The sequence below is a fragment of the Poecile atricapillus genome, chromosome 34, assembly GCF_030490865.1.
Source record: "Poecile atricapillus isolate bPoeAtr1 chromosome 34, bPoeAtr1.hap1, whole genome shotgun sequence".
Taxonomy (NCBI): Eukaryota; Metazoa; Chordata; class Aves; order Passeriformes; family Paridae; genus Poecile; species Poecile atricapillus.
Window position 1 is genome coordinate 2803344 of NC_081282.1, and position 15445 is coordinate 2818788.

A 15445-nucleotide genomic window follows, 5' to 3' on the forward strand; every position below is an offset into this window, starting at 1 on the left:
GCACAGTTCACTGGTCCTTGATTTTTAACCAAAAAGCAGAGTGGGCATTGATTGGTGTCAAGCACAAAATAAACTCGTGAGTGTTGTGCAGCTTCAAGTGCTGATTTCAGTGGATGTTGGTGACTTTTGGAGCCTGTCTGCTGGGTTCAAGGACAGGTGAGGTGGCGTGGTAGATTCAGGACACCCATGTTTGGTTGTTTAAGCCATTGCCCTTGGCTGTGCCGGCTGCTGCACTGGTGACAGGCTGGTCCTTTCCTCTAGGATTCATCTGTCCACTGTGCAGAACTGTTGCTGCTCTTTTCAGAGGATGCTTGGGGCTTCTCTGGCTTCATGTCTCTAAACTCTGTCTGTAATGATTGTGTGGGTCAAAATCTCCTGAGAAAGCTCCTCCATGGGAACACCAGTTGGAGCTAAGAAGCAGCAAAGCAGGGAGCCCGTGGCTGGAAAGGCTGGTTACAGAAGTTTGTGGGGACTTTTATGTCCATCACATTACAGATGGGGAAACTGAGGCAATGGAGCCATGTCTGGGTGTGTGTTCAGGGTCCTTCATGGGACCACCAGCACCTGGGGGCTTTTCCTGCCTGCCCTGTGCACAAATCCCCACCAGTGGCTGTTGGCTGATGGCCACTTGGCTTCAGCTGCCTCCTGCCCACACGGACACTGTGCTGAGCACGTGGTGCTGTGTTGATTGGAAACCCACGGTGCCCCTGGCACCAGGCTTTATGTCCCCGAGCCACGGCTGCCACAGGCTTTGTGAGTCCCTTTAACCGAGGCATTTCCTCCTGCTCTGTGCTCGTCATCGCAGGGGCTGTGTCACTGGACCTGCTTTACACTTCGACCTCCATGAGCTCCACTTCGGTGACATCTCCTTTGGTGAGTGTTCCCTGGGCTTGGGCACAGCGTGAGGGACCTGTGCATTCCAAAATGAACCACTTGAACATAAAAACATCCATCACTCGTGTTCTGCCACAGCAGCCTCTTCAGGCTGTGAACTCCAGGGCTGCTGGTGCCTCAGGTAGCATTTTGCCATTGTAAGATCAAACAGAACCAAGGAATAGAAGCTCTGGGCTGTGCCTAAAGTTGTTTTTTCCCCCCATCTGTGTTCAAATGACTCTTGGTGAGCAGGCCTGGGAGAAGTCTCCTCCCCACAGAGCTGGCCAGCCAAGCCAGATGTGCACTGCAGAGCAGTGGTGGCTGGTGTCCGGGCTCTGCAGGACATCCCCACCACGTGTGGCTGTATCTCTGCCTTTCCAGCATGGAAAGCAAATCTCAGAGCTAAAGTGGGGTAAACCCTTGCAGGCAGCAATCACAGTGAGCAGCATGGGTGTGATGGCCCCCTTTGTTAGGTGAGGTGGGACATGGTTCCTAATCACTGCTCTCGAAGCAAGGCTCAGGTTTGCCTCCAGCTGAATGTGCTCTGAGCTGTCACCTGCTCAGTCTGTTTGGGCCAAACCAAGAGATGCCTTAAGGATGCTGCAGAGAGAAACTGCATTAGGGTGCTTTGCATCACGTTCTAGCTCCTGATTCCATCCTCACTTTCTTTTGCTGTAGCTTCTTCTCAATGACAACTCACTGTTTATACATCTTGCAAACAGAGGGAGCGTTGGCAGACTTAACAGGGAATTTTACAGCTTGAATTTTCAGAGTAAATGCTCGGTCTGGGTGCACAGTCATCAGGGAGAAATAACTGGTGCTGGTTTGGGGCAGGTGAAGGAGCTCTTCTCCATCAGAAAGAGAGACACTACCAGTGCTCAGCAGGGCTAAGAGTGGGCATTTTCAAGTTTGAAGTTTGGAATCAGTGTCAGAGGGAACTGAGTGATGATTAATTCCTCATGTAGCTTCTCGGTGAGCTGTAGTTCAGATAATAAAGAGCTAAACTCCAATCACCCTTTCGTCCTACCAGGGTATTCACACCAGGAATCATGACACAATTGGTGCCTAAATGGATATTTGTGTCCTTTTCCCAGGCTTTCCCCGCACCATGACCTGTCGCCTCACTAACACCTCCCCGGTGGCCGTGACATTCAAGCTCCGCATGTCGGACGATGGCACGCAGCCTGCTGTCAGTAGCTTGGATCAGATATGCAAGGACAGTGACCCATCCTGGAGAAAGGGAATTCATTTCTATGTGGAGCCAAGGGAGTTTACAATGAATCCCAGCCAAGGGACCATCCTCCCCCAGGGACACCAGGATATCGAGGTATGGGAAGAGTCCAGCCACACACGCTTCAGCACCAGGGCTAAAGCTTCACTGGAGTGTGGGAGGGCTTTAGCTCTGCTGCCAGCTTTGAGGATCATGTGATTGAGAGATCTGCACTGGCCTGAGGCCTCTGTTAGCTGGGTTACTCAGGATGTTCCTGAAGCAGCACTGTTTTGTTCCCAAAATCATACGCTGAGATCACATACTATCTGGTAAAGTACTGGAGCCATTCTTGTGTTTTTGAGAGCAGTTTCTTTGACTGCAAGTGGGCAGAGGAAGGATGAGGACAGAATAAGAGATGTCATTGTAGAAAGCAGTTTGCTTTTCTTCTTGGTCTCATGTCTCCTCTCCTGGGGAGCAGAATGATTTGTGTTCATTGCAGGGATCTCCAGTAGAGACAAAAAGCTCTGCAGCCATGAACTGCCCAGCACCTGCTGGGCCACATTTGCCCTCAGCTTCCTACTGTAAAGCTGAACTCATTCTGTCCAAGTCAGCAGATTTCATCTGCATTTGTGTCATTGTAGTCAGATGAAAAATTGGCCCCTTAATTTGAGTACAGTGGTGTGTAGAGCTTTAGCCTAATGTTTTCATTTAGCTGACCTATGCCCTAATAGCAAGGTGTGTTTAATAAATCTGGGATTGCCAGAAGGCTTTTGTTACTCTCAGAGACTGTGCTCTACACATGGATCAGCAGAATAATGAAATTAAAAAATCCTCCCTTTCCTTACCATGAAACAAGAACTGGAGAATAGCACATGTGGGTAATGAGCTTTTATAAGGAAGAATTTAGTGCTCTTCTCTTCCACCAGGTGACCCTGTGCTCCAACACGGTGATGGAATACTACCGGAAAATGCTGGTGGACCTGGTGGACCTGGAGGGTGTTGGCAAGGAAGTGGCATCACTGATCATCACAGCCAGGTACCTGCACTTCCCTGGCCTCTCCCAGCACACTGCCTTGCACAGGGTTTGCTGGCTGCAGCTCCCAAGGAGAAGTGTTGTTTCATGTTCTCATGTGGTGACCAGCTGGACATGAGAACAGCAGTGCTTGGAAAGCAGCCTGTGGTGAAAAGCAGCCCTGCTCACAGCCCAGCACAGTCCTGGGCCTTTTTCTAGAGGCACCAGGAATGATATCATTTATTGGCCTGGTTTTTGGTGCTTGAGCTGGAACACATTTCCCGAGGACCTGCTCTCCTTCTTCCTGCAAGAGATGGAGCTGTGCTGGGTTGAGACCCCCCTGCTTTGGTTTGGGGCACACCAAGCAGCCTGCTGAGAGTCAGGGTCTGGTTCTGTTCATGAGGGCACGTGACAGTGGGGAAGTGGCTCACAGCCAGAGTGGTGAGGGCAAGATCTTACAAGGGGAAAAGAGCCCTTGATGTGGCAAGTCAGCTCTAGTTTTTCTCCTTTCCTCTGCTTCCCATTTTGAGCTTTAATGTTTTCAGACTTAAACCAAAAGTTGTTCTTGCTGCAGCAGAATTCCATCCTGCCAGTTTCATGACAAGAGGGATGCAGTTCCCTGGTGCTGCTCCCTCTCTCAGGCAGAGCCATGCAGTCAGTGCCTGGGCTGCAGTTTTGTCAAGCAAGTGCAAATGGGGACAGTCAGTGCATGGAGCTGTGGAGTGAAGGACCGAGGGAGCTGTAGGAACTGGGAGGGGGTGATCACCCACTCTGTAGGGCAGGTGGTGTCCCATGCCCTCCAAAGCTGGGGCAAACAGCTGAGTTTTCAGGCAGGGCAACAGCCCCGTGGGAGAGAAGGGAGTCATTTTCACTGAGACACTGGAGTCGTGTGTTCCTTGAGCCTTAGTGAGCACTGATCCTTGTTGGGAATGCTCCCCCAGAGCTCATGGATCACAGACACTGTTACAGGAGTCCTTGCAAGCCTTCTTGGGTAAAGGAGAGGCTGAGGCAGCTGTGGGACAAAGAAAGTGCTCTGCCTGGGGCACTTGGCAGCCTCTGGGTGCTGCCTCTCAGGGTTTGCCCCTCCTTGACAAGACATGTTTGAGGGGGAAGGCTTTGAAGGCAATTTATCACTGTAGGGCTGTTAAATGTCTGTTTGACAGTGACAAATGGGTTATCTATCTTTGGGGGTAAATGTTCTCTGTTCTCTCAGTATCTCTGATTCCCTTGGGGTCATCTCTTTGCCCAGATGTCTGGTTCCTGAGCTGCAAGTGTACCCCCAAATCATGCGCTGCAATCAGTGCCACCTGAAGGAGCCATACGAGAAGAAGTTCATCATCACCAATAAAACTGACCTTCCTGGCTGCTACGGGCTTATTCCCCAGGTTTGGCATTGCATCCACTTCCTCCTCTCAAATATTATTGAGGAGATTATTAGGGGAAAAAAGGGTTTGGATAAGACCTTGCTGGTTTCTATTCAGTCTTATTCAGATCTGCTGAGAACAGGATCCTACCTGAATGTAAACTTTAGGAGGCAGTTTAACCTCCTGAGGAAACAGTTTATGTTCTAGTCTTCAGGGTTTTTTCTGGTGGGAGATCTTAGAGGGTTGTGAAAAGCTGCTGCACCCCCAGACACCAACAGCTGTGCTGGCAGCCTCCTTGCAGGACCCCCTGAGAATGCTAAGCCTGCAATTCTTGTATCTTACTTGGGCCTTTTACCTTTGTCCTGGGGATTTTGAAAAATGTGTGTAAGTTGCTGTGGCAGTGGATGTTAAGGAGTTTAAAGTTGAATTTGGAGGTCCCTCTGAAGTTGCATTTGATTCTGTCCCTTCTAGAAACGCAAGGAGGACTCTCCTGTGCTGTACTCCAGCCCCAAACCCTGTGGCATTGTCCAGCCTCACAGCACTGCAGAGATTCCGGTTACAATCGAGGTCCAAACATTGGGCGATCATCGCACCAATGTTCTGATCGGCGTGTTTGGGGATGAAAGAAACCCACTGGTGAGTGCAAGGGGAGATGTGTGCCTTTGTACAACTCCTCCTGGCAGGGTGCAGAGTGTGCAGGGATTCTTCTGGGAAAAACAGGCACAGGCTGCTGTGGAGAAGGACAGAAGGGATTGGTGGCATAAAGTGCTTATGCCTTATAGGTGGTAATCTCAGTGTCCACACAGAATGTAGTTCCTAAGATGGAATTGAGGATAATTTTAGTTAATTAATCTTTAAAATGCTATTAACTTTGGAAATATCTGTTTTCAAATGTCATCTCTTTAAGCACAAAAGATGATGTCAGAAGACTTCTGGGAACATTGAGCTTTGTGTAAAAGAAAGGAAAGCTGGCATTTGAAGAGTAGTTGCAAGGATTTAAACTTATATTAAAACACATTGAAGTGATGATGGCAAATTCCCTGGATGGCACCAAGTATCTGACCCTGGTCCATTGTGACACTGCATGTAAATCAGTCAGCAGGAAGGACAGGCAGTGCAGGCTGTGCCAGGGAGCCTGAAGTTTGACACAACAGTTGCTTTCAACTATCAGGCTGCTTACCTTAAGCAGGAGGGTTTCTCCCTACCAGAATAAGCAATTGTTTAACTGTCAGCCTGGTCTTAACTAGACATTTCTTGCAAAGCTTTTACCTTGGGCCAATAATTTGTATTTTGAAAGTTTCTTTTACCTTAATCCTTTTTAATTTGGAGGTGAATATGTTATTTTCTTATTTTTTTCCCCAAAAGCCCACCATTTCAGCTGGAGTGTGGTTAAATAATAAATAATAAATAACTTGAGTAGAGTTGAGCTGTTTAAGCTTTTTTAGGTTTCCCTGTTGTGGTTTGTTTTGGCTTTTTTAAAAATCTTTCTTTCCTGCTTCTTCCTGGAACAGAGAGCAGAATTCCTGAGCTCTGGAGAGCTGGCAGAAATCTATGGAACTCCAAAGAAGATAGACTTTGGCATGATCCCACCGCTACAGCCGAGCTCACAAACTCTTACCCTCTTCAACAAAGGTCTTGTCCCTGTAGACTTCAGGATAAAGATTGTAAGTACCTGTGGGGCTGTTTTCCAGGGAATTGACTGGTAAGTAGCAGCCATGACTTTTTATGACTGGTTTTTATATGCAAGATTTCCATCTGGCCCATGTGGTGTGAGAGGTGGCAGGATACTCCAATATTCCATCTGAGCGAGGCAAGAGGAACCTGGCTCTGGAGTGGTTTTAGCTGGGGCCCTCGGTGAAATCAGGTGCAGAGATGTTGGAGCAGAAACGAGTCTGGATTGTGTTGACAGGTCCTCCCTTAACTTTATGGAAGGTCTTTAGATGTGTGTGTCACATTTTTGGAGCTCTGAGATCAAGAGAAACCTGTGGTACTTTACTCCCCAGAAAGCCTGGATTTCCCTATGGTTTTCCTGTTCCAGCTCCATTTGCTTTGTGCCAAACTGCTGTTTGTAGTGGAGGGCAGGGTGTGAGCTCTGTCCTCAGGCTGCAATTGTCACACCTCCTGTGGCTCAAGCCAGTTGGGCTGTGCACACCAAGATGTGTGGGGGTTGTGCACCCCCCCAGCCTGGGATCTTTGTGCTGTTGAAGAGCATCTTTGGGGAGCAGCTGCAGAGAAAGGCTGTTTTCATATGTGGAGCTTGCACAGGGCAGAAGGAGCTGGGGCTGCTCCCCTGGCAGGGAGAGCAGGGCTGGCACAGCCGGGAAGGGCTTGTAGGCTGGGGCTGGGGCTGGCTGGGTTGTCTGCTGGAGGGGGAGATCTGGGAGGGGCTTGAGGTTGGTTTTTCTTCATGCTGGATGTGTTGAACTTGTGGAGCTGCTTCAAACCTGATACTATGGCCTTGTATTTCTTTGTGGATAAAGCATCAGGCCATGTGGGAGAGTCCAGCCACAGCCTCCTGGGCCAAGGAGGAGGGCTGTGAATTTGAACTTGCTGCTTTTCCAGCTGTCTGGGGGATAAATGCAACCTTCAAGTGAGGGGTTTTTCCAGGACAGCTTTCTCTAACTCCACAATGGAATTCTGCTTTCAGCCTTTGCAGGGAGCAGTGCACCTTGGCTGGGTGGGCCTGGCATGTAAATGATGGGTTTCACATGCTCGTAGCAGGGCTGGGCCTGCAGAGCTGTGTCTGTACAGCTGTGCTGGTGCAAGACCTTTCCTCCCTCCTCTGAGCAGCTTCCAGCTCTCTTGCCCAATCCATGCAGTCCATGAGAAAGCAGATGACAAGAGTTCTTGGGAAGAGTGGGCCATGTGCACAGAGCACACATCATCCAGTTTCCTTTCTGCTTCTTGCTTTTCTGCTCTGCTCTAACCATTTCGAGGTGGCTTTTCCAAAGCAGAGGGCACTGGGGCACCTCTCTACAGCTGATGGTCAGTGGGAAGTGAGGGCTTCAGTCCTTCAGGGGATCTTGAGAAGCACTGATGGCCCCTTGGGCAAGAATAGTTTGGTGTTGGGGTTGCAACTGGTATTGCAGTGATGTTCTTCAAGATCTCAGCAGTGACCTCCAGCTGTGTGGTTTCTGGAGTGGGATTTGAGCAGTCCTGGCTTCCTCTGGCCTTAAGCCTTTGTGAGAAGGCAGGAGAGAGAGAAAGCAGCTTTCCTTGGCACACACTCCAGAGCAAGAGTGGGGAAGGAACACTCTCCTGAGGATAAACATCCCTTGGGTTGGGCAGAACTGGGTTCATTAGGTGAGTCTGTTAAAGGAGAGGAAAATACAGGTTGGATGAGCTCTGCTGTTGCCTGAGACTGTAGCTCAAATTTAGGGAAATGAAGCCTTTATGATTTTTATCCTCCCCTCTTTAGTCTGTCCTTTTCTTATATCCCACAAGAGATGAAGGTGTATGGTTTCCATCCTAAATGCATCTTCTGCTTCTCTTACAGGCTGATAAACCCCAGTGCTTTGTTCTTGAAACGGAAGAAGGAGTGATCCCCGCTAGGGGTGAGGTTCCTGTGACTGTCACAGCCATCCTGGATGACACTGGGCATTTTGCTGACTCCATCCAGCTCTTCATTGGGAACAGCTTTTGCTTCAGCTTCTTACTGAGGGCTATGGGCACTGGCACCACAATTGTCACAGACAAACCACTGGCCCCAGAGCTCAACTTGGGATACCAATTCAGGTAGGAGATCTCCCCACTCCCACCTCTCCTCCTGTCTCAACAAGGAGCAGTTTTGCTGTAGTCCTTCAGGCAAAATCTTCTTCAGTGTTCCAATCCCTGAGTCCTTCCCTGAAGGCAGAGATTCCTTCAGAAACATGTGGTGGCCAGTTGAGAGTTGTTAGATACCCTCAAAAGCCACTGAAAGGGAAACCAGTTGCTAAATGGCCACTGAATTGTCTTTAGTTGTAATACATTTATGTCCTCACTTGATCAAGCAGTGGTGTCACAGCTGCCCCAGAACAAAAGGTTCCCAAAAGGGCGCCCGGGTGAGGCGGTCCCTCCGTGGGGCTGAGGGACCAAGGGAAGATGGCCTCACACCCTTCCCTTCTGAAATGGCACTTCCCAGGCAAGCAGGGCCTGGGAACAGAGAGACAGGAGGGTACCAACCCCCCCAGGAAGGCAGGAGCCCACGGAGCAGTTCCAGGGCCAGATGGAAACTGCTGGTTTGTGTGGGGCCCGCACTGCCCCTGCCGCTTCCTCCTGCTGTTCCTGGGCCCTGCTGCTGCCCTGCTGTGCCCAGGGCCTCGATGGCTTTTTTGCTGCCAGCAGAGTTTCCAAAGTTCACTTCAAAACAGTTTCTAATTGTTCTACAAACGGTAGAACTTCTAAAAGTTCTACAAATGGCTATCAGTGCAAAACCAACGATGCTGCCAAGGAGAGAGGCCCTGCTGCCCTGGCTTCCTCTCCTGGAGCAGGCAGATGATTTTTACCAGCTTGCTGGGATCATCCAGAAGCTGCCTCTGAGCTGCCTTTTAGAAATGCCTGCAATCATACCCCACACACAAGGTCCTCAAGGGCAGCATCTCAAAGATTCACTGACAGTGTCAGGCATAGAAAAATGCAAAATACAGTAACAGGACGAATCAGCCCAGAACAAACATTTTGGAGGAAAACACCAGGTCCTGTTAGTCTCGCCTTGAAAATGCTCCATTAGCATTATAAGCAGATTTCTCTTTGCAATAATGACATCAGAAGGGCAGCTGATCAGACAGTTTCTGGTCCACATTAAGAGCTGGAAATGAAGACAGTCTCCAAGTTATTAACACCTCAGATTGCTCATTGGGAGCAATCTGATGACCAGGGAAACAGCTGCTCCCACACCATCTTCCATCCTGGCTTCTCTTCTAGCCACCTTCCCAGTACTCATCAGTTCCAAGTAACAAACAGGGGCCACCATTTCCATCGGCTCTTCTGGAGCGTGGAATGCTGGAGGCCACCCAAGAAGAAGGGCCAGAGCGTCTCAGCCCTCAGCAGCCCCAAGGCCGAAGATGATTTGGAGCCCCCCGGTCGTACAAGCGCCGTGTTCGGGCTGGAGCCAGGCTCATGGGAGCTGCAGCCAGGCGAGTCTGTGGACATGGTGCTGCGAGGCTTCTCCCACACCCCACAGGTGAGGTCCCCACCAAGGGCTGAGCCTGGGGAGCCCTCAGATCCCCTCCCCTGGCCTTGTTCCACAGTGCCTTGACATTTGCCTGGGGAAATGAGCAAGGGCCTTCAAGAAACTGGTTTAAGACCGCACGTTTCTGGGGCAGCACCAGTTGCTTTCCTTGCTGGCCACCAGCAGACCAGCTAAGGCTCTATTGGGATTCCACAGCTACCAAAACCCAGTGCTGATCCCAAAGCAGGGCTGGAAGGAAATAATGCTCTTTTGGGGCAAACAGTGTTGCATGCTGAGTCAGCAAAGAAGGGCAGAGAAAGAAATTACACTTAGGCTAGGAGCACAAAAAGAAAGTGAATTCAACAAGTGCCAAGTGGTTTCTCTGGGGTAAGCACAGATAAAACAAAAGCCATGTGAAGGGAGGGAAGTTCTCACAAGTGCCTTTTGTGGGCATTGGGGTGCAGTGTTAGAGACAACTGAGTGCAGAATAAATCAGCTGCATCACGGCAAGAAAAGGAGGCAGTGCCCACTGTAACTCTGTGGCAGGAATAGGGCCTGTGGTGGGTGCTGAGCCAATGCAGGGCATTTGCTGGTGCCCTGCCACCATCCACTGCTGACAAGTGACTCTTGCATGCAGGAGGTGCGGGATTACATGAAGTGTGAAGCTCTCGTTGGCACAAGCGTGGTGACAAAGAAGATAATAGAAACAATCATTAGCTGCAAGTTCATAGATCCCTCTATAGAAGTATCAGCCAGAAAACTCTCTTTCCGGGTGGAGAAGGTAAGTCTCTGGATTGTATCCTGGCATTGAACAGCATGGCTGAGGGGGGTGTGTCCTTGTGTTAAAGCCCCTCTTGGCTCTTCCTGAGGCACTTGGTAAAGTGAGTGAAGATGCTTTTAGAGATGAGACTGGTATTTAACTCCCCCAAAGTAAAACTGCAGTTACAGCTGCACTGCAGTGGGGATCATGGCCACTTCCAGGGAAATGCCAGTTTCTCTGCTCACTGTAAAGGGAGGTTTCTAAGGATCCTCCAAGGCACAATGATGTCTGTACACTGATGCTATAGGGAAGCTGGGGGGAAGAATGGAAATATCTGTGAATTCCTCAGGCTAAAGAGGAAAAACCCATCATCTCCTGTGTCTCTTTGCCTTCTCTGCTGTTGGCATGGATGCTTTATGGTATAGCTATAAGGTATAGCTCTGTGCATTTCCCTAGGCCTCACCTGCTTCAAAAGACCCCCAGACATCCTGCAGTGATGATAACACTGAGGCAGAGCAGGTGCCCTTTAGTCTCTGGATCCCAGCTTCAGCATCATCTTTCCCTCTCCTGCAAGTTGTCTGAAAATGAGAAGATGTTTCATGATTTGGTTTCTGTAGTTTCAGGCCTCTCCTTTGGCTCCCAGGCTTCCACTGAAGTACAGAATCCCTGGGACAGGCAGTTCAGATGTAATTAGAAGCCTTTCAGCTCTCCCTGATTCTGCCTGGGTTCTGCTCGATGCCACACACACAAACTGATTCATTGCACACTATGGCACAGCACCTGTTTGATATCAGTACATCCAGAACCAGTTTCCCAAAGTCTCTGGTTTCTCTAAACCATGCAGGAAGCCCAGCACAATGCCCAGACAGGAAGGAAGAGCCTAGGCTGATCACAGCTTTGAGACCACACACACCTTGTCCCTGTAGCAGGGGCTGCAGGACACGTGTTGCAGACTGACTGCTTTTATGAGGCTGCTAGAGCCAATAAGGTTGTAAGAAATGACAGCATGTGAGTGAAGATCATCCAGTGCTGTTCTGCCCAAGAGAGAGACAAAACTGGAGACAAATGGCCTGGATTCACTTTCTGCTTTAGGTCTTGTTCAAGCAGCCACCTCCTCTCCTATTCCCTCATCTGTACATGGGAGTGGTGCCCTGTCCCCAGAGGATGCTGTGGTTTCTAAACATGACAAGCATCTGCTATAAAGAAACATCTCCTGGAAAAGTAGAAACAAATAGAAAGGATCAATAGAATGTATGCACTTGTGGGGCTGAAAGATGTGAGATGCAAGAGAAGCAGGAGGAGGTCTCTGGCTACTTGAGGCTGTTTTTCCTTGTTTCCATAGAAACCCAGTGATGTCCTAACTCTGCAGTACCAGCCTTTGGCTTTAAAAAACACCTGCTCCCTGCCGCTCCACCTCGTGCTGGACGTGGAGCAGCCGTTTCTGGTCTGTGATGAGGAGCAGCAGCCCCTCCCAGATGGCCAGGTGAGCAGCCCTGGACTCCTCCAGTGGGGTTGGAAGAGGAGGGATGTGCTGGTGCCTTTCTCTTGGGAGGCCCTTGAGTCAACAAGTTTATTGTGTAGTATCAGCAGTGGGCTGGCCTGGGCTGCATCAGCAGAGCTGCTGAAGGAACCAAAATATTACCTGAATTGAGAAGTTCCATCCTGGCTTTAAGGCACAAGGAGGAGGGAGCAGGCAATTTGGCCAGAGCAAGCCATGCAGTAAAGGTGTCTCCTGGAAAGCATCCCAGCTCTCCAGCAGCCATCCCCTTGTATTGCTGCTGAGCACAGAAACGTGAGCCTGAGGGAATCCTGGACTGGACTGTGGTGCCTGCAGTCAGACCCTTGCTATAAAGAAGTGAACAATGAACTGAGAAGCCCATGCTGGGGCCACACTTGGAGCATTCACTGTTTCATGCTGTCAGACCTTGGCATGTCATTAATTACTGTTCATCTCCTTGCAGCCTGTGACAGTGGGTGTAGAGGAGACGTGCCATGTCTACATCGCATTTGACCCAGCTTATAAACTGGAGCTTAATAGCTGGCAAGAAAAGAAGATTCTGAAGATAGACATGGTTAGGGACCATCCTAATGTGGAGCATATCGAGCTTTGGGGAGAAGTCCACTTCCCCAATCTCCAAATCCAGCCCAGCAGCCTGGAGTTTGGCTGCATCGTGGCTGGCACGGAAGCAGTGCGCTCTCTGAGGATGAGCAACTGCAGCCCCCTTCCTGTGGAGTACCACTGGTCATTCCAGGCAGACAGCCAGGTGCACAAGTTCAGGTATGTGCACCTTTGCCCTCTCCTCTTCTTCCTGGTGTCCTGTTTGTGCTTTGCAAAGAACAGAGCTGTTTGTCTAGGATCTGACAGACTGCTCTGACTTCTCCTTGTGCAAATAACACTGACCAGCTGTGGTCAGGCTGGATGCTCAGGGAATAGGTTTTCCACCAATTTGGTGCTGTGTACCCCCATAGTGGTTTCCCTTGGGATGGAGAGCTGGGGCCAAAGCTGCTTTCTCAGAGCTCTGTGGCCTGAGGCAATGTCCACCTGGATGAGGGGCTCCTAATCCCAGCTCCCACAGTGCTGCTGGAGGCCCTTCTGGGGGTGCCCTTTTGGCCCCTCTGCTTTGGGATGGGTCCTCTCTGCAGGAGCTGCTCTCTGCTCCTTGCCTTCCTCCCTTGCCTTGTGCTGGAGGATGCCCAGAAAGTCCCAACACCAGAGAAAGAGCTACTCAGCACCTGGGCTGATGCAGAACATCTCGTTACCTTTCCTTCTTTTCTGAGACAACTCCCTTAGTGCCAGGGTGATTTCTTTCCCAAGGGTCAACTCTTGGTGGACACCTTGGATTCTTCACTCCCTTTTTTTGTGACACTTGTTACTCATTTTGACTTTTCCCCACTGCAACATGTCCCTTATGGGTTATGTACTGCTGGACAGCAGGACTTGTTCATCACACCATCTCCTATCCCTGCCTCCCAGAGAGTTTCTATTTTAGAGTGAAAAATGTCATTGTCTGGGCACCATGGTCCTGGGAAGTTGCCTCAAACCAATGATTAAAACTAAAGACAGTGGAATAGATGATATGGGATCTCTTGGGGGTTATGATGAGAGATCCTCTCATCCAGAAATGAAACCCAGCCTTAGATAAGAAGTCACAAAGCTAAAGACAGTTATTCTTTGGGGAGCAGGTCATTATTGGCATTGAATGCCTGTCTGGGAATGGAGCATTCAGGTTGTGTTTGACTGTAGGGGAGCTCTTGCAGCTCAGCAGGGTGACAGGCAGGCACAGCCCAACTGTGTCCTCACATGGCATTAGAAACACAAGCAGAGTTACCCTGAGCACCTGCTTCAATCTAAAGTGGGGAATGTGACCTGAGCTACCTGGGAGTGTTGGAAAATGCCAACCACCCCCACCTGCACTGTCAGGGAAACATTCCTGATAAACAGCTGGTAGAGCTGCAGAGTTTCTGGCACTGGGCATTGGCAGGGCTGTGCAGGCTCATCACTGTCTGGGTCTGCCCTTGGTGCGTCAAATCTCACTTTTTGCTCTCCTCCTTCTCTGTCTTTTCCTCTCCCACTGTGCTTTTTGCATCCTCACAAGCTGTTAATCCCTGTCCTCTGTAGTTCCTCAATGCAAGCAGTTGCAGCTGCCTGCACCATTGCTACCTCAGTGTCATCCCTGGGCTGGTTTAGAACAGACCTGCTCCAGCCTGGATTGGGAAGGGCTGGATCAAACCATTCCTGAGTTCAACGCCCCAGCACCCAGCCAGGGGCTGCATCCTGACCAGGAGCTCCTCATGCAGGTGTCCCTCCCTCCCACTGCAGCTCCCTGCTCACAGTTATGTTATTTTCCAGGTATGAACTTTGCCCACCTCAATTCAGACCCCCACCACCAAAGCTGAAGAGTTCCTGTTTGAATTGCTCAGCATCTCAGTGGAGCCACCGCAGTATTAAAAATGTGGAGGAGCCAGACACAGCCCTGAAAGAACCACAGGATCTAGGCCAATCTTCAAGAGCAGAGGTAGATTTTCTTGTACACCGAGTGCTGTGTTGTCTCCCCAGCTTGCCACCACCAAGTCATGCTCATGCTGACCTCCCTTTTTGCTGCCCTGCTGTTTTGTGCCTTGAGAGTGGGCTGGGCAGCGGGGCCTGTGGATGGACATGGGCTGTGTGGGAGGGAGGAGCAGGAGAGTTTTCCTTGGAGAAGCCTGCTCAGATCCTACAGATCTAAGCTCAGCACAGATCTGTGTTGAGTGTGGGATTGTTTTGCCTTGTTTTCTTCACAATGTAAGATGAGGCTTTCATCTGCATCATGATGATAAGACCTCCAGCTTCCTTCCCAGAGCAAGCTGTGATGAGTCCTGATCTCCATGTACCCTCTTCCCAACCCTGCCAGAGCACCTGTTTCCAGGTCTCTGCTTTCACCTGAGGGCTGGTATTGCAGAGGTGGGCCTGAAGCTGTCTTATAAAATGAGACTTTGCAAAGTGTCTCTCTCTTCCTCTCAGCATAGAAAATGGCTTGTTTTTCAGCTGCCAACATATATTCGTGGAAGGCATTACATCCCAGTGGGGCTGGCAGGATTCAGTCACTCCGTGGATGTACCATGGACTCCTCTCAAAGTGGAGAAGGTAAGAGGGAATCTGTCTCCCTTCCACATTTTCAGTGTGGCAAGCAGGGCTGTAGCTCCCAGCCCCACTGGTGGCCCTCAGCATTGCCCACGGAGGGGCCTGGCATCCCTCCAGACCCATCACAAAGTGCTGCTGAAGCAACTGGTTATTGGAGAGGCCGTGCAGGACATGTTGTAGGGAGGCCCAAGGACGCTGTGCAGCACCTGTGGAGGGCATTGCTCCCCCTGGACATCATCAGCTGGTCCGTAGGAAAGTTTTGCAGGAGCTTTTGCTGTAGCACCTTGAAAAAGCAGCATATAAATCAGAGAGAGAGAGGGGAAAAGCCTCAGGAGTCAGATGAGCTGGGCTGGGGTCCTTCCCTGAGCTCCAAGAGCTCTCACTCTGAGTGTCCCGCTTTTCTAAAAGCAGTCATAAATGCTTTTTAAAGGCAAGTTGTGCATCAGAGAGAATTTC

At 50.1% G+C, this 15445-nt stretch overlaps 1 protein-coding gene across 1 annotated transcript in view; it reads left to right on the top strand.

Moving 5' to 3' along the window:
• The window catches only part of LOC131590687 (hydrocephalus-inducing protein-like), a 66729-nt gene that overhangs the window by 17038 nt on the left and 34246 nt on the right, over positions 1-15445 (top strand). Inside the window, exons 12-23 of the mRNA XM_058860951.1 lie at positions 806-873; positions 1968-2200; positions 3010-3119; positions 4345-4480; positions 4931-5095; positions 5971-6123; positions 7956-8194; positions 9362-9620; positions 10246-10389; positions 11711-11851; positions 12330-12646; positions 14917-14992. Coding sequence (XP_058716934.1) covers positions 806-873; positions 1968-2200; positions 3010-3119; positions 4345-4480; positions 4931-5095; positions 5971-6123; positions 7956-8194; positions 9362-9620; positions 10246-10389; positions 11711-11851; positions 12330-12646; positions 14917-14992 — 2041 coding nt within the window. The remainder of the gene's footprint in view (positions 1-805; positions 874-1967; positions 2201-3009; positions 3120-4344; positions 4481-4930; positions 5096-5970; positions 6124-7955; positions 8195-9361; positions 9621-10245; positions 10390-11710; positions 11852-12329; positions 12647-14916; positions 14993-15445) is intronic.